The sequence below is a fragment of the Setaria italica genome, chromosome V, assembly GCF_000263155.2.
Source record: "Setaria italica strain Yugu1 chromosome V, Setaria_italica_v2.0, whole genome shotgun sequence".
NCBI classification, from domain to species: domain Eukaryota; kingdom Viridiplantae; phylum Streptophyta; class Magnoliopsida; order Poales; family Poaceae; genus Setaria; species Setaria italica.
The window spans coordinates 40790945-40809413 of record NC_028454.1 but is presented as its reverse complement, the minus strand read 5'-3'; the positions used below and the strand labels follow the sequence as shown (position 1 = coordinate 40809413).

Genomic DNA, 18469 nt, shown 5'->3' with positions numbered 1-18469 from the left:
TCGTCTCGCGAATTATACTCCATCTGTACAATTAGTTTTGTAATTAGCTTATATTTAGTACTCCTAATTAGCATCCAAACATCCGATGTGACAGGTGTTAAAGTTTAATAGGGTGTTCCCAAACACCCCCTTAAAAGCACCCAACATATGGGGCCACCGGCGGACCGGCCACGCGGCCACGGGCCACCCCACCCACTACAAACAACCCACCATTTTTGCCATGTGATGCATGCTCTCCCCTGCGCCTGCAGGTAGTCTGACAAAAAGGGCGCCCTGTCTCGTGCAGTGCGACGCGGGCTCTGAACTGCAATAATTTGTCACCCCCACCATTCTCGTTAGATTCTTGGGCTCTACTACCTAGCAGCGTCCCAATTAAGCGCACTAGTTAACCCAAAAGCACGGTCACCACTTGGCTAGTAACGACACAAATCTAGCCCGGTAAAGGGACGCCAGAGCATCTAGCCGTAGCATTAGCATCTGCATTTGGCATGAGTTTGGTTTGCCTAATCTCTCTTTATTGCCATGAGGCTAATCCATCCCTAATCCTGTTGTCTGCTCATAGGCCCGCCTGTCCCTTCATGGATGCTTCATAGTATTTTAACCGCTGCCTCATGATGAAGTGAGGGAAAACCGGAAAAAGACGGAGATCAGCTGAAGAAAGAGAACATTGCTGTGAGAGTGACGCTGCTCCCACTCGCAACAGAGAACATGACTGAAAACAAAGTTAACTTTTTTCCCGGACCCCAGCGGCTGGAGTAAACAAGGAAGAACGCGCGTTCCCACATCCCAACGCAACATGTCTGAAAACTCCAGCTATAAAAATGCACGGTGCCCTGCACCAGGCCAAGGCATCCATCCAGCTCTCGCCTTCTCCACCAGCAGCAGCGCAGGGCACCAGGAGCTAGAAGAAGCTCACGAGCTAGAGAGGAAGAGGAGAGGAGAAGCTAGCAATGGAGTACGGGTACCCCTACAACGGCTGCGGCAGCAACAAGGAGAAGAGGCCGCCGCTCAAGCGGGGGCAGCTCAAGCTGCAGATCGCCAGGACCCTTTTTGGCAGCCTTGTTGCGCCGGGCGCCAAGAACAGGGAGCGCAGCTTTGGGAGATAAGCAAAGCAGGAGCACTGGAGCAGTGCTTGCAGTTGCAGCGGCAGCGGCAGCTATCTGAGGATATGCATCCTGTGGCGCTTGACATAGCGATTGTGCAAAGTGAAGAGTTTTTGTTTTCTCTTTAATTTGGTGCCTGTTGGTGCCAAGTTTTTGCCCCAGTTTAGGTCTCCCCCTTCTGCTCACTTTCCTTCATGTTCTTAGCTTGGAACTCTCCTCCTAGTGTATCAAGCAATGCAAAGAGAGAGGTTACTATTCCTTCTTGTTCTTGTGTACGAAATCCTAACATTATGTGATGATGCTATAAAATGGTTTTGATGTTAATTGGCTGGGTAACTTCTCACAACTGCATTGTAGCAGTTGAGTGAGGCAATGGATCTCCCCCCTTTTCATTGTGTTGCACTGACCTCGGCCGTTTGCCCGTTTCGTCGCGAGGCTTCTTCGGCGTCAAATTGTCCGGTTCAGTTAGCCGCATCACCCACCAGCCACCACCAACGCTCCGGCCTCCGCCTCCGGTGTCCGGGCCACTCGGCACGGGGCTTCACCGCTCTCCTGGGATTCCCACGGCCGCGCTGAGTTCTGCAGTTGGTTTAGCGTGATTGCTGACACCACCGTGCAGGCGGACGGCCATCTGTTGGCTTTTCTGTGATTTTGTGTCTTTGTGAGCTGACACGCCCTTCAAATTCTTTTTGAAAATGAAACTAAGCGTGCTATTCTAAATCGAACTAAAGTCAAACTTTATAGTGCTAAACTAATGTTGTGCGCAACAAAAGAAAGTACTTGGTGTGGCTTTTCTAGCGACGTAGATCAATCCGCATTTGCTGTAACAGTGTATCTGACCATTTTATTAACGAGATGCAAATCTTACTGGCTGCCAGTGGTAGACACTAGACACTACTAATTTAGTGATCTCAACATCTATAAAAGAGGTATTTAACTTAGAGACCTCAAAGAGTGCACGTGATACAAACGTAACATTTAATTGAGATTCTTAATTAGTCCCCGTTTTTAAAATGTATGTCGTTTAGTTTTGTAAGTCAAACTTATCTAACTTCTACTAAATTTATTTTAAAAATGCACCAATATCTACAACGTCAAATTTGTTTCATTAAATTCACCATGAAATATTTCTTCATAGTATGTTTATTTGAAATTGTAGATCTTAATATTTTTTTTATAAATTTGATCAAAGTTAAAAGGAGTTTGCTTTAGCAGAAAACTAAAATGACAGGGACTACATATTACTTTGTCTAGCTTTTTAAGAGCACTTACAAAATCTATAAAAACACATTGGATCACTAAGTGTTCAAATATAAATGAACTAAATTTTCATGGATGATCTGGCAGTAATCTGCCGGATAAGGTGAGGAGAAAGGCAGCGAGGAATGGAACCGAGAGTGAGGAAGGACGCTGTCACGCTGCAGCTGCTCCGTGCTCCCACTCACTCACAAGTTGCAATAGAGGTAACCACCATGCACATGGCTCAAAACAATGTGAACTTTATTCCCGGACCCCAGCACCCGAAGTAAACAAAGAAGAAACGCGCGTTTCCACCTTCCCCAGCGATGTCACATGTCTGAGAACTTCGGCTATAAAAATGCACCCGCACGCTCCCTCCTCAAGCAAGCAATCCAGCTCTCGCCTTCCCGAACATCAGCAGCTCAGGCCACCAGCTGCTCACTCACTGACTGAGCGCCCAGCGCCCAGCGGTAGAGCAAGGAAGCAAAGCAGAGGAGCAATGGAGTACGGCTACCCCTACAACGGCTGCGGCGGTAACAAGGAGAAGAGGCCGCCGCTCAAGAGGGGGCAGCTCAAGCTGCAGATCGCAAGGACCCTGCTGGGCGGCCTCGTGGTGCCGGCCGGCTCCAAGAACAGGGATCGCAGCTTCGGGAGATAAGCAGAGCTAGCAGTAGCAGCTAGCTGTGTAGATGCATCTGTGGTACTTGACATAGAGAGTGTTGTTTGTCCTCAATTCGGCGGTGCCTGTTGCCTGCTGGTGCCAAGTTTTGCCCCTTGGATCCCCTTCCCCTTTCGTGCGCTCATCTTCAGGTTCTTGGCTCCTGGAACACGCAGTTTTTAGGGTCCTGTGAATCGATGTAGAGAGAAAAGGACTCCTTGCTGTTCTTGCGTTCCAAGTTCTAAGAGATAACTTATAACATGGTTTCGATGAGTTATCAGTTATGGTGCTATAACATGGTTTCGTTGGTAACACTGTGTTTTATTTTTTTTATAAAGACCAACACTGTGCTTAATTTTAGAACTGCACTGCAGTTGAGCCGATTCATTCACCCTTTACTTTCCCCTCTCGGCTCTCTCGCGTGCTGTCCAGCTGCGCTGAACCGAGAATCCGAGGTGGAAGTGGAACTGCTCTCCTCACTCCTCTGCACGGAGGTTTTCCGGCTTCCTCCGCGCCGAATCGTCAGATTCAATTTGGCCGCGGAACACGGCTCCGGTCGTCAGATTCACCGTAATCCAGGCTCCGGAGCACGACACTTGCCGGGCGCTTCCTCCTGCCTCGTGCCGCCGTGCGCGGTGATGGTAACCGATCGGCTACCACCCGTTGCGCTGAGCGGGCGTACCCAGGCGATCCAGTGCCGTCCCACCACGCCACTGATCCGCTGGATCTCGATTCTGTACCAGTGGAGGGAGCCAACCTCCGCTCACCTGATGATAAACTAATGCCGCAGATAAGAATACTCTAATGTGGCTTTCACGGTGAAGCTAATCAACCTGCATTTGCTATGCGCATCTGATCATTTAATATTGAGTTGGAAATCTTATGCGGCATCAGTACTAGATATCCGAGATCTCAACAGTGCAAAGAAATCTCTCGAAAAGCGATTTTCATATTTGCTCGATATGATACTATCGACGCTAGACCATAAACAAAGCCCATATACAGTGACACGCACTCCCCTGCTTGCTAATCATCCGCAACAGAAGCTAGGAACAGAGTGGTCTGCGGTGGGGGGTGGCTGCTCCGGAAAATTCGCAGGCCACAGGAAAATCAGGATTAGGCGATAGGGTGGAGTATATAATATGGGAAAGTAATGTCACGGTTAATCATTAACCATCACCGTATCACATCGCCAGGAGGGAATTCCACTACAACAACCAGAGCATGGCGATAGGAACCTGCTACTAATGTAGAGTTGTTGGATCTTAGTAGCGTTCTGAGCAATGATTAGGATCACCGGTTAGGCTAAAAGATAACTAAAATGTGATATACAGAGATGCTGGGGAAAAGTGTGTACTCCTTGGAGTTGGATCGTGAACATAAGTCCATTCAAGATATTGGCATGGCCACTGCTAGAAATTTCACTATAAATTTGTATGTAAAAATATGGTATTAAAATAGAAAATCCTTGTATGTTGTGAAAGTATTTTTCTTTATGAATCTCTTTAAGCCAATCGTTCAATGAGCCCATCTGCCTAGTTCTTCATATACTCATAACCTTAAACCATCTGAATAACAAAAAATCATAAAATAACTTATATTTAAAGAGCATGTGATAAAATATAGATATATGCACTTGAGATACGAGAAACAGGTTTTCCTCTTGTCTCTCTTACATTGTATCGAAAACATTTAAAATATCTATTAAATCCACATGAGGCTATTACAATTCGGTTATCTCAAAATGTAGCGATGTTTCTATAATCCATGATTATTTTGAAGTGAAAAAGTTAAGTACTTCTACATGTACGTTCATGTGACATTCTCACAAGGTTTAGTTCGGTCACCACGGAAGAAGTTAGCAGGCCATATTCTTCATTAAAAAATACCAGGAAGATTTTAATTTAAAAAATCAAAATTGAATATTTTATCAATAATCAGTCAAACTAGAGTTTATTTAGTGTAAAAAAACTTATTTTTTGCACACTATTTAAATTTTAACTATAAACAGTATAACATGAGAAAAATATCAAAGTGTAACCTTGAAAATCACACAAAAAGAAAAAAATGTATTCTTGAACGCAGAGACAAGCATTGCTCCTAGAAAGACTGAAAGAGGCGCCGGAGAATATCCTATGCTACCATATCTCTATAGCGGATTGGCGGTACTGAAAAAGCCTGAAACTGAAAGTACGGGGGAAAACAATACTGTTACTGAAAAGCGCAAGTAAAGGGTATGCAATCCATTTTTAGATAATGCAATGTTTTTTGTTCTAATAAGCAAATGGAGATCTGGTGAACTCTGCAACATTTCTCAATTGCATGTTTTCGGATGACCTAATTTTATTTTACAGGGTACAGGAAAACTGGAAAGGTTCAATTCTCAATTGCATGTTTTCCTGGTCCAAATGGGCATTTTGCACGAGATTAGATCGCCAAATCTCTGATTGACATGAGGCTAATCCCTCCCTAATCCTGTGTTTTTGCTCATTGGCCTGCCTGTCTCCTCATGGATGCTTCCAAGAACTATGAGAAGACGAGGAAAAAGTAGTCGGGAAGGGAACGAGAGCTTCTAGCCTGCTAGTGCGAAGTCAAGTGACGCCTTCCCCACTCGCAACAGAGACAACCACATGCTCAAAACAAGCCTGCAACTTTATTCCCGGACCCCAGCAAATGGATGATCAACGCGCGTTTCCATCTCCCAATGCAACATGTCTGAAATCTCCGGCCTCCGGCTATAAAAATGCACGCTGCCCTGCACACTCCATCCCCAAGCCAGCCAGCCATCTCTCGCCTTCTCCACCAGCGGCGCAGGCCACCGGGAGCTACCAGAAGCTCACGCACAGAGCGAGCGGCCATCGAGTGAGAAAGGAAGCGGAGAAGCTTGCCATGGAGTACGGGTACCCCTGCAACGGCTGCGGCGGCAACAAGGAGAAGAGGCCGCCGCTCAAGAGGGGGCAGCTCAAGCTGCAGATCGCCAAGACCCTGCTGGGCGGCCTCGCGGCACCGGCCGGCGCCGGCGCCGCAGCCGCCAACAGGGAGCGCAGCTTCGGGAGATGATCAAGCTGCTGCTAGCTGATCGAACACTTTAGTTGTACGGTGTGTAGTGCTTGACATAGGGATTGTGCGAAGTGATTAGCTTTAGTTTTCTTCTTTAATCTGGCAGTTGTTGGTGCCTAGTTTTGCTCCTTTGGTTCTCCCCCCCTTGGTCACTTTCAGGTTTTAAGCTGCTGGAGTGCAGCTTAGAGCTCTGTTGTTGGGTGAAGCAATGTGGAGAGAGATGTCCATTACTGTCTTTGTTGTTTTATGCAAGAACTACGAAGCAATATATGGTAGCAGATTTGATGGTAATTGGGCTTTCAATTTCCAAACCATGTTGTATTCAGATCGAATTGGCCGATATGCGTTTCTGAACCATTGTGCCAGCTGCTTAACATGATTCGCAAACAGAGTGGTGGCTGCTCTGAACTGAATTCAGAAACAGAGGGGTGGCTGCTCTGAACTAGAACTCGAAAACAGAGGGGGTCACTGCTCTGAACTGAACTCGAAAACAGTTGGGTGACTGCTCTGAACTGAATTCGAAAACAGAGGGGGTGCCATGAGGCTGCCGCGCGCGCATCACCACTCGGACCTGTTCGCGGAGCACGAGTATGTGGCGTGTGCCGGCGGCTGCCCGTGCGCGGCCACGAATTTTTTACGCCTCGTGCCTCCACCATGCATGCGGATGGACGGATGGTTAACTGACAGCCACCGGCGGCGGCGGCGGCGGCATCGTAATTCATACCCCGTAGAGGCGGTGACCCGGTGCAGTCTCCGAACTCCGCTGATCCATGGGTCTCCCACTCTCTCTATTCTCTACGAGTGGTATGGCTGGCCTTTGTGCTGATGTTAATGAACCTGTACTTTGTCATCTGTACCTGACAATTAAATATTGTGCAGCAGATGTATGCAGTATAAGTTCTAGATATCACTCAGCAGTGAGAGAGAGAGAGAGAGAGAGAGAGAGAGAGAGAGGATCCGTAGAAAGGTCCCCGTATTTGTTCGATGTGATACTATCGGCACTGAACTTAAACAAAGCCACAATACAGAGATTAGCATCGCCAGGATCAACATAATTTATCTACCGTTAACGTTAATCAGTAACCATCATGCCAACAAACTAGGCCGTTATCAGTTATCACATCGCCAGGCAGGAAAACCATTACAACGGCCGGAGCATGGCGATAGGTTCGTCATTCTATTGGTGAAGTGTTGGTTGGATTAGGAGCGATATGCGCAATGATTAGGAGCACTAAGTTAGGCTAAAAGATAGCTCAGGGTGACACATGGAGATGCTAGTGAAATCTGCGTCTGTGATAAACATCTAAATTACGAACTACTTGCGATTCTCGGATTATTCATTTTATTCCCTCTTATCTCTTCTACCTGTATCCACAACAAAAGTATATGAAAACACACGCGTTTATCGTTAGTTTTTGTTTTTCAAATTGCATAATAATGTTTAGGCAAATATAACAATATGTTTTTTTTATTAAATGGATCGTATATTCACATGAAGTCTAATACATTTATATGATCGAATAGTATAGAACCCACGAGATGTTGCATGCAAATTAAACAGCTGCCAGCACTGCTGTTGTTCGCGGGAACTGAATATCTGGAACCCAACCTACTGTCGCCTGAGAAGATAAAAGTGGGCCGAACATGTTGCCTTCTCTTTCCTATCTCCCCGAGCCACACGATGACATCGACACGGCAGCATGTGACGTTCCGGCCGTGAGGTCATGCGCGCGGCATACAATCTCTCCGGATTAGCACACTTTTTTTTTTCAGTTGCAAGCAGTTCGCAACATCCATTCTGCTGTTCAGAGAATCCGAACTAACGCACTGCGAATATCAGATGCGCCGAACCGGCCACGCACCATGCTCGCCGTTGACGGCTTGACCACCACCACCCATTATTCCTCATCCATCCGCCCCGCCGCCGGCCAATCGGCGCCGGTGAGGATCCGAGGCTCGCCAGGCGTGCACTTTGCATTCCATGCATCTCCCCATCCATGCCTCGTGCGGTCTTGCCTTTCCCTCCCCTATTTATACCCAGTTTTGGGTAGGTGTTGGTGTCAGGTTGCCAGCTCTTCACAAAGTACACAGCACACTGCTCCTGCTTAGCTAGAGTCGCCACTCACCAGACCAAGCCTGTAGTGGCTAGTATAGAACGCCGTAGTCAATGGCAACTGCTAGCAGCGACGCCGCTCCGGTCATCAGGCGATCCATCAGCAAGACGCCGTCAGGGAACCCGCTGCCACGGAGGGGCCAGGTGAAGGAGAGGATCGTCAGGGACATCGCGGCTGCGCTGGCCACGGCGGCTGTCCTCGCCTGCGACAAGACGGCCGGCGCCGGCACCGGCAAGAAAGACGCCGGGGCCAGGAAGAAATGATCAGAGACGACTAGCTAGAGAGAGGAAACCACCTCTGTCTCCTCTTAGACCGGCCGGTAGGTAATGTTTGCTTTTGTGTGTGCTTGGCTGGCAAGCTGCCAGACAAAAATGTTTTTTTTTTAAGGAACAGAAGGGGCAGAGCCCCTACTGATTCATATATATTAATAAAGGGGAATAAAAGTTACAGAATGCAAGAAAAGAAGGAAAAGGAAAGAAAGCAAAGGCTACAGAAAACAAAGCAAAGAGAAAGAAGCCATTAGTTCATAACATTGACTAGACTGGGTTTAGCTCTATGGAGGATAAGGGAGAATTCAGCAATGAATCTCCATTTGCAATCAATGACTGAAGGGTTCATATCATTGAATACCCAGTCATTTCTTGTTTTCCAAATGCTCCATGTCATGAGGATGATGATCTCCATAAAAAAGGGAACTCCTAACTGCTGCTTGATCCTGGAGAAGATTTGAAGGATAGGTCTCGTAGTGACCACTGAGATGCCAATGGATTCCCAACATGCTTTAGCAAAATTGCAACGAAGGAAGAGATGTGCCACAGTTTCAGACCTCTGCAGGATGCATAGATCACAGGTGTATGATTCCAAAACCATTCTTTTCCGCCTCAAGAGATCTCTTGTGTTCACTCTATCCTTGAGCAACAACTAGAAAAAGACTTTATGTTTCATCTGGCATTTAGATCTCCATAACTAGGTAAATGCTGAGTGTATGCTTCTGTGACCAATTAAGGATTTGTATACTTTGGATGCTGAGAAGTTTGCATTACCTCATATGTAACTCCGCTGGTTAGGACTAGTCAGTTGTTGGTTATCAAGCAGGGTGCCTTGCAGTTCCAAGACTTGCTGATGAGCTTGGATGGATAGGGTAGCTGGAAGTTGCTTGACAGTTGAGTGTTGCTCACTTCTTTTTGATAAATTATATTGGAGTTCTCGGCAAAGGAGAAGAGCTCGGGGTATTTTTTTGCAAAATCTGTCCATTCCACATATCTTGCCAGAGGAGCACTGAAGAGCCATCATGTACAGTTATTGAGGAAATTCCTTTGAATTGATCTAATAATTTAACAATGTCTCTCCACCAGAAGGAACATTTCCTTTGTTATCCAGGTAAGTGACCATTTAAGTAATAGTTATCCCAAACTAGATGCACCCAAGGTATATCGGCTCTGGAGTAGAATTTCTGTAGGAATTTCAGAGTCATTATGAGTGGAGAGGTTTAAAACACCTAATACTCCCTCCTTTTTGGGTAGACACACCATTGGCCATGCTGCTTTTAGATCTAATCCCTTCCAGAGGCAGTGTTTTTTGTATTTATCCAGTTGTTTGATCACTCCCTTGTGTAGCTTGAGAGTACAACAATAAAAGACTGAAGTACATAGTTTACCATCTCGAGTTTACCAGCTTGGGAGAGGAATGCATATGCGCTAGTCAACCTTCTTTCAATTCTCTATACTAGAGGCAAAAATTCTTCAATTTTAGGCTTAGTGGTGCCTAAAGGAGACCCAAGTATGTAAATGGCAGGGAGTCTTTTCGGCAATTGAAAGTGCTCGACAAAGATTGCAGTCTTTCCTCAGATATGTTTATTGGGATCATTACTGACTTATTGTAGTTAACCTTTAGGCCAATGGTTGCTGCAAAGGAGTTGAGGAGGTCCTTTAGAAGTAGCAACTGCCTAGGACAAGCTTCCATTATCAAAAGTGTCGGTGTTTCGGATTGCCGACTAGTGAGTATACGTCGCGCTCTCCTCACTTCTGATGGCTAGCATACAAGAGACAAGTAGTTATACTGGTTTTGGGGAAAAAAATCCCTACATCCAGTTTCGGCAGGAGTTGTGTTCCTTGGATCAAGTGCACTGGGCTTACAACGGGGTGCTTGCAAGCAAGCGTTCGTGCGATGTGTGGGTGTATGCATTGAATGAGAGAGAGAAAGGAGGCCCGCTTCCCCTTATATAAGCTAGGGACCGGACAACAACGTTGAGAAATGGAGGGGTCCCCAACCTTAGAGGTCGGGAGTTGTGGCATGGTCAAGTATTCCTTGCACCAAGAGGCATCATTGTCCTATCCCTTTGGCTGGTCGTGGACTTCGCACGCCTTGTACGGTAGCTCATGTGCGGCGTGGGTTGCTTACACACGCTCTTGTTTCGTGGCGTTCTCCCATCCCGTCCGCCAACTCCGTGGCAGTGAATGGGACGGGTGTTGTTGCTGTCGTCCTACTGGTGACGAATGGCCGGGCCGTGATTAGTGGCCTGGACGGGGCGCGCCGCTAGTCCCGGCTTTCCCCGACCTCTTTAGTGCGCTCATGGCCGCTCCTCGCCGTAACCTTTGTCGTTGGGTCCCATATCGCCTGCGGGACCGTACCGGCCTGGGATGGTGGCATGGCCTTAATCTTGATGGGTCTCCTTGACGGCGAAGGTGATGTTGATGCTGAGGCACGTACGGCTGTGCGTGACCTCATCCTGCAGGCCATCCTGGGCGGTCCGAAGGGTGTAGCCTCACCCTCGGACCCCCTAGTTAAAGGTCGGCTCCCCTCGCCCGGTCATGTCTCCGACGTGGGATGGTCAGGGGGACCACGCCGTGCAATAATGGCTCTCATACGGCGCAGGTCTTCCTGAGTCAAGGAGTGGGTGAGACGTTGTGGGCCCCTTGCGGGCTCCACCCCCAAGCTAGCTGAGCCAGCGTGTCGTGGCTTTGTCTTCCAACCGAGGGAGGTCGGGCGGTGGGCCGCAACATCGTCTGGGCTGCTTCTAGCTGTTGCCTTTGGTCTTTTGGCGCCTAGTTACCTTAGCCCCTATTCTGAGGGTACCCTGGTACACGTACCCATCAAAAAAGACTATCATCTGCATATTGTACAATTGGGAAATCTTTCCCTGCTCTCTCCAGGATGGGTAGGTGGATAAGGCCTTGGGATTTTGCTTGATTAACCATGGACTGAAGTAAGTTTGCTGCTAAGACAAATAGGAGTGGAGATAATGGGTCTCCTTGTCTGACTCCTCTCTTGCAATGGAAGACCTTGCCAGGGACACCATTAAGGAGGACGGAAGAAGTTCCAGATGTAGAATGTCTCTGATCCACCCAACCACTTAGGACCAAAGCCTTTATTCTGCAAAATTTTTATAATGGCCTGGTGTTCAATTTTATCAAAGGTTTTCTCAAAATCCAATTTTAAAACTACCTCTTTCCTGGTGGATTTGCACAAGTGGATGAATTCAAAAGCTTAGGCTAGGCAATCATGAATAGTTCTTGAGCTGATAAACCCATACTGATTGGCATACTCTAGGTAGAGGATGACCTGTTACAATCTTTCTTCTAGAATCTTGATGAACAGTTTGATGGAAGAATTAAGGAGGGAGATGGGCCTGAAGTCTCCAACTGTTAGAGGGCAGTCTTTTTAGGCACCAGTGTGATGTATGAGGAGTTTATGCTTCTAAGACAAATAACCCCTTCATAAATGTTTACTGGTTTTCATCAGGGAAGTGTGCACTTGTTGTTACGGTGGTAGTAATGTGCCGCGTCTTCTGATGAGTGTCCAAGCTTATGGTTCTGTTGTGTCATGTTGAGTAGTAATCACTAATCAGGGAATCAGGGGGTGTGACAGCTTAAGTACTAAATAGGGAGGGTCGGCGAGTTTTATGTTCTGCTCTTTCTCGTGTTACATGTATATATGTAACCAAGCATGATAACGAAGATGATGTTATGTGTTGCACACCCCGTCCCCCTGTACTGTTTGTGCATCCAGTGCTGCGGCAAGCATCTATGTGTAAATAATCGTTGAGCAGCCAGGCACGCGCGCGCGCGCCTGTGGCCGGCCGGTGCGCAAGCGCAACCGCGAGCGAGCGTGCGCTGGTGCGCAGTGCGTGTGAGATCCGTGGCCGCACGAACGGCAGATCCGCATATCCTCCAACCCGCCGGCCGGCCGGCCAAGCTGAGTAAGCATGCATGGAGCGCATCTTTAAAGCTCGATAGGACGGCTGCCACCGTGGATGTCTCGCGAACCCCGTCCGATTCGCGGATCTATCATGTATAGCAGAACCCAACAACCCTCGCAAGAATTTGACATGTTCGACCTGAAATGCCGATAGCGTGTTTGGATACGAGATCCTAAACTTTAGGAGTGTCACATCGGATATTCGAATGCTAATTAGAAAGACTAAACATGAGCTAGCTATAAAACTAATTGCAGAACCCCTATATTAATTCACGAGACGAATCTATTGAGCCTAATTAATCCATGATTACCACATATTTACTGTAGCAGCACATTATCAAATCATGAACTAATTAGGTTTAATAGATTCGTCTCGCGAATTAGAATCCATCTATGCAATGGATTTTATAAATAATCTATGGTTAATACTCCTAATTAGTATTTAAACATTACTAGACTTTAGGAGGTGTATCCAAACACCCCATATATTCTTTCATGCCGAACAGAGCTATAGTACGTGCGACTTTCCTTGACTCAGAGTCATCGCATCGAAGTTACTACAAGCTTTGGTGCCGTACTTATCCATGAATGATTCGGCAAATCGACAGGAACAAATGCAGGTGTTGACTAAGAAAAGGGGAATCATACGTCCCTAATATCATTGATGCGAATCAGCTTGATCTTACAAGTAAAATATTTCGCATAAAATTTACGAAAACTTTCAGGTTAGCACCATAGCAGTACAACGCAAAGTACTGCAAGGATCCAAGTAAACATATCTTACAAATGAGACAACCGATTTGTTAAGTGCAACAGGAATTTAATAAAATCATTTTTATTGATACAATGGATGGGGAAAATATATGCAAGTACACAACAAGAAACAAAACATGTTCAGTAAAAAAAACATTGTAATGCGATTCTTCGCAGCAGAAAGGGAAAAATATAATCATAATAACAGGTTGCTGATAAAACTTTATCATAATAACGGGTTGCTGATAAAAGACAGTGCATAACTGAAGATTACTCACGTCAGCGCTTGAATAAAATCAGCAAACTATCATAATTGTGACCCATCGCGGTGTAACGATCGCATCAAAATTTTACTCGTGAGTCCACGCAAAGTCAACAAAAATAATTTAGTCCTGTTATTCACAAGTACCAACATGTTCCCCAAAAGGGTTACATGATAAAAGGGCACACGGCAAACATCAATTGTCATGTAATCATAACACTGGGTCATTCGTTGATCGTTGCTCCCTCAAGATAGCTAGTGAACTAGAAATCATTTCCACTTGCATCTATGCTCCACCTTTCTGTTTCCAAAAGCAACTTGATTGGTTTGGGAGCCCAAAAATGGAGAGCTAATTCTCAACGATCTTCCATAATACTACTGCTCAGGATGATGTTCCCTCGCCAGGCTCTCGGATTTGGATGGACGTTCTCGACAGGCTTGCTTCAAGTTCATTTAATTCATCAATGTCCAAGTCATCATCAATATCGATATCTTCGTCATCTAGTTCCTCAACCTCCTTGCCATTAGAAGTTGATGAACTTGGACCTGCATCCTGACTTTTCTTGCTCTGTCACATGGGGTGCAAAATACATGTTAGAATAGATCTATAAGAGAGAATAATACTGTGCAAGTTAATTGCAAACCAGCCTGCATATAGATGTACTATCATAGCATCTGCCAAATTCCATGCTAAAACATACAGTGAATTAAGCCATTCCCCAGGTACTGAAAGCAATTCACCTTTAACTTGAAATTTGATAACAAAAGCTCCTTTTCTAGGATACACATTTCAGTTCAGTAAACTAATATAAATGTGCTTTCAGATCCACGACTTGGATATCTTTCCAATTTATTAATTCCATGCCTATATATTTCTTTTCGGGATAAAGGTGGATGAGAGATATAGCTGTGAACATCATCATAGCAGTAACACGTTCTGAGAATAATATCAGGTGTGAGAAAAATGAATCTCCGCAGTCCATAGAATCTGTTCAGATCGCCAGGTTACTTCTTTGATTCTTAAATGCATCCAAAGATTATCTATCAAATTTCTAAATGAGCATACATAGCCACCTGTGGATTTGCCTCGTGCTCACTAAAAAAAGGTACATAAATTAAATTTCCTGAGTCTAGACACTACTTATATAGAGCAATTTCAGATGTTTTGATCTTCTATCACATGGAGGGAGGGAGGGTGAGGGAGAGCAAGGGAGGGAGGGAGGGAAGGAGGGAGGGGGGGGGGACCTCCAAGCTAAAGACCAAGGCACCAAGTCTAGATCTGAACAGCAACATGCACTTTATGTTTTGGACATTTTGGAGGCCAAGATATACATGGATATAGGATGGATATGGTAAATCATGTCTGGACCAAGGTAAGTTTCTTGAGCCTACTCATTTTTGTGTTTCCTTCATTAAGACACAGAACAAGTACATAATAATTTCAGTGAGAACTGACATGACATATACCACTTTGCTTCCATTTGGGTGGGCTGTGGGATAATTTGTGTGTTCTGTGGGCACGAATGGGGCCGGGCCAGGTGCGCACACTCTCAAACTCTCACCTTACTAACCTACTAAAAATGGAACACATATCATCAAAGGAAGGTAAATTTACCGATTCTTCGTTGGCCTCAGACTCTTCCTCTCTCTCATAGACTTCATATGCTTCCGCATCGTCAACGAACACACTTGCATCAGCCATGAACAACTCACGACCACTGGAAACAAATGCAACCACAGTTAGTAAATCGAGAAAGGCAGAAAACAATCAGCTAAAAGAAATGAAGGTTACCTCATGCGATCATTCTTAGCCCTCTCTGCCTTCAACGCAGCTTGGCCAGCTTCTCTTTCTTCTGCCTTCTTTCTCTTCCATTCCATGAACAATTCTGTGGTCATAGGGGTGGTAGTCTTTGTCTTTTTACGCTGCAAAACCAACACATCAAGACAATATGTAATAACAACGTTAAAGGAATCCAATTACAAAACAGAAATGGGGGAATCAGGGACTTCACAGTTCCAGATAATGATGCTTATTACACTTCATTTACCTGATCTTCAATCTCATCTTCAATGGCTATCTTATCACTCTCTTCCTCCAGTAAGGCCTTCATTTGGGATTTTAGCACATATCCAGGTGGAAGGGCATGCCTGTAGTGGCAATCCTTACCACCATTTGGGCAAACCCAAAACCATCCATACTGTTTCTTCTCCACGGCATCAAGAAAGTACTTGCAGACCTGCACAGAAAAAACAAATTACCAAAAATGCTTTCCTATTTAACAACAGGTTGCCGACTGAGTAGACAAGGCACTAGTGCAAATAAATTCATATTACCAACTGAAGGCGAAAGAAACCGTTGTAATACCATGTTTATAAAGAAAACAAACAACATCATATGACAAAATAAAACACTGATTATGAAAGCTATAGACAATAAAAAATTGGAACGCTAGCTCAGATGCCAATACATCAGAATATGATAGCATGGTGAATCTTTCTAAAATTGCACTCATGATATTCAGTGCCTATACAGTTGCATTCAGTTAGTCAGCATATGACAGACATGAAGCTTTTCTACATGTCGATTGACTAGTATAACCTCTAAGTAAATTTTACAGCCAGCGTGTTAAGTTGCTTAATTATGATTTCATCTCCTGAATGTTTCAAATTTAATGACCAAGATGGTTAACAACAACTCTACCTAGTTTGAAACTTGATAAATATAGATATTAACATACTATGACATGCAAAGGAACATAGAAAGTGATGCGACATTTGACAGGATAGAATTAGTGATTGACAGCAAAATAGGCTGAGAGTAGTGCGTACAATATCAGTAGGCTTGTTCTGCTGATACTCTGTCCTTTTCGATTCAACAACCTTCTCCAAAGTTTCCTGATCCCAGTCCTCCATAGTTTCTGGCAATAACAAATAGCATATGAATTTATACAAAACCATTTGAACAGAAGAAAGTGATAGTCCAAGCAATGTTTGTCCAATACCTGCATCACGCTTGTCTGTGTAGATATCAATCTTCTCACCCTTCCTCTGGACATTCAGGTCATGTGAGAATTTGCATTTAAAACCCTTCTGGCACTGGCCAACCTTGAAGAACTCGCACACTATTGACTTGGGATCAACACCTGCAGAGCATAATTTGAGGCATCAGCATCTGTCGGACTTTCACCAGGATAGCAGCCACAACACGTAAAACTACCATGTTGTACCAATCCTAATAACTTGCTATATTTATGTCCACTCTACATGGCATGAAAGAGCTCTAAGGTGTTGGCATTTCCCAATGCACAACTTTACACTGAACAAACTAAAAAAACCATGTCAATTGATTATACTTATATTGCACAGACCACTTTGATACTAAATGACATCGAATGGAACTGTGTAGCACTCATTTCATCCACATGTAAACCGATACGAACTATACAGCAATATATAGGATAGGACAACTTAAGATGCCTAAGCACAAGGAGAAGAGACCGTACCAACTGGGACCTTGGGCTGGCTGACGGCGACCTTGAACAGATCATTGAGCTCCTTCTCGCGCGCCTTCTCCTCCTCCTTTTTTTTCTGTGCACACACATCCACATCCACATCAAAGAAAAGGAGGAAAATCAGAAGAGCCAGGCAATCGGAGGAAGAAGCGACGGAAGCGCCCGCGGGGGCTCTCGATCTGAGCGTTCTCCGGTACCTTGGCGGCGGTCTTGGTCGGGTCGGGCTTGGGCTGGACGGCCTGGTGCAGGGACTGGACGTACTTCTGGACGTTCTTGCTCTTGTTCTTGTTCTTGAGCCCGAAGGTCTTGTCCTCCACGACCTTCTGCTTCTTGGCCAGCTCCGCCTTCGACGGGGCGGCCTTCTTCGGCGGCATCCTGTCCCGCGGCTCCGATTCCCGCTGTCGCGAAGGTAGGGTTGGGTCCGGGGGTGGGCAGCGGGAGGAGGAGGAAGCGGCGGCGCGGCGGCGCGGCGGCGAGGAGAGGAGGGTTTCGTGGGTTTGGGGCTGCCTGGGAGGAAGCGGAAGGCGGAGGCGGAGGCGAGGAGGAAGTTTCTAGAGGTGCTGGTGGTCACGTGGCGACGTGGGGAAACTGGATTGGATGGTGGTTGTGGATACTGGGCCGCCCGCGGTGAGGGCTTCTTGACTGGCACGATGGGCCTTTGGGCTTTCGGCCTTTGAGTTTATATATTTTCAAATTAGGTAATTTTGTTGCGGTACATTCATCAATGTTGATATTTGCTGATGGACACTACTGAATTTCACCTTTGCTCGTAGGCACTCTTCAAGTTCGTATATTTGCTATAAGACACTATAGATATTATAATATTAATTTTATGATGAAAGAAGTGAGAATTAAAAAAAACAAACTACCCCCTCACATCTTACCCTCACCATCCGATTCCTCCTTCCACCCGTTCGCCACCAACCTGTTCCCCGGGTGCAGTTATGCACCGCAGAAAGACGATAGGTCAGTCGTTGTCACCTTCTGTTACCGGCCTGCAGCGTGATTGGTGGGCTGCATGATGATTATTGGGCTGCGCGGGTGCAAGAATCGAGTGAAGTAATAGCTCACTAAAGTTGGTGATGTCATCCACATGCAAGAGAGTCCAAAAACTAAAAAATCATAATTCTTGAAACGGACCTTCAAATCAAATTTCGATTATACCATTAATTTTTTTATAATAAGAATTTCAAAACAAAATCCCACTTGAATATGTTTGGAGAATATTTTTTAAATATTTTTTAGATATGGCTATTACGGACAAATGTTTGAACACCACGGACAAATAACTATTTTCTGCGAACAAAAAATTAAACATATTCTTTGAGTTCATATATCTTGTTTGATGTATGCAATTGTTTTGTTCCATGGGTTTGTATAATTTGTTCCACGTGTATATATCTCACAGAATATGCAACCTTGATTAAAAAATGTGAATAAAAAAATTCGTCCAAATATAGTCAAGTGAGATCTTGTTGTAAAGCTTTATTTTTAGAAATCCAATGGTACAATCGGAATTTAATTTTGATGTTTGGTGTAAGATTTTATAGTTTTTTTAAGTTCCAAACAGT

The 18469-nt window shown here is 45.3% G+C and overlaps 1 protein-coding gene across 1 annotated transcript; it reads right to left on the bottom strand.

Annotated features, from left to right (window-relative positions):
* Positions 1-13455: 13455 nt before the first annotated feature.
* Positions 13456-17439, bottom strand: LOC101773681 (zinc finger CCCH domain-containing protein 11). Its single transcript, XM_004970428.4, has 8 exons — positions 17096-17439; positions 16890-16974; positions 16389-16529; positions 16216-16304; positions 15435-15623; positions 15179-15309; positions 15002-15104; positions 13456-13954 (listed from the first exon to the last, which is right to left on the bottom strand). The coding sequence occupies exons 1-8, from the start codon at positions 17270-17272 to the stop codon at positions 13769-13771; spliced, it is 1101 nt and encodes a 366-aa protein (XP_004970485.1). The 5' UTR covers positions 17273-17439; the 3' UTR covers positions 13456-13768.
* Positions 17440-18469: the final 1030 nt, after the last annotated feature.

Coding starts and splice junctions, on each gene's coding strand:
- LOC101773681 (XM_004970428.4), bottom strand. CDS start 17,272: ATGCCGCCGAAGAAGGCCGCCCCGTCGAAGGCGGAGCTGGCCAAGAAG. Junction 16,975..17,095: donor CGACCAAGACCGCCGCCAAG/GTACCGGAGAAC, acceptor GTGTGTGCACAG/AAAAAAAAGGAGGAGGAGAA. Junction 15,624..16,215: donor AGAACAAGCCTACTGATATT/GTACGCACTACT, acceptor TTTTCTGTGCAG/GTCTGCAAGTACTTTCTTGA.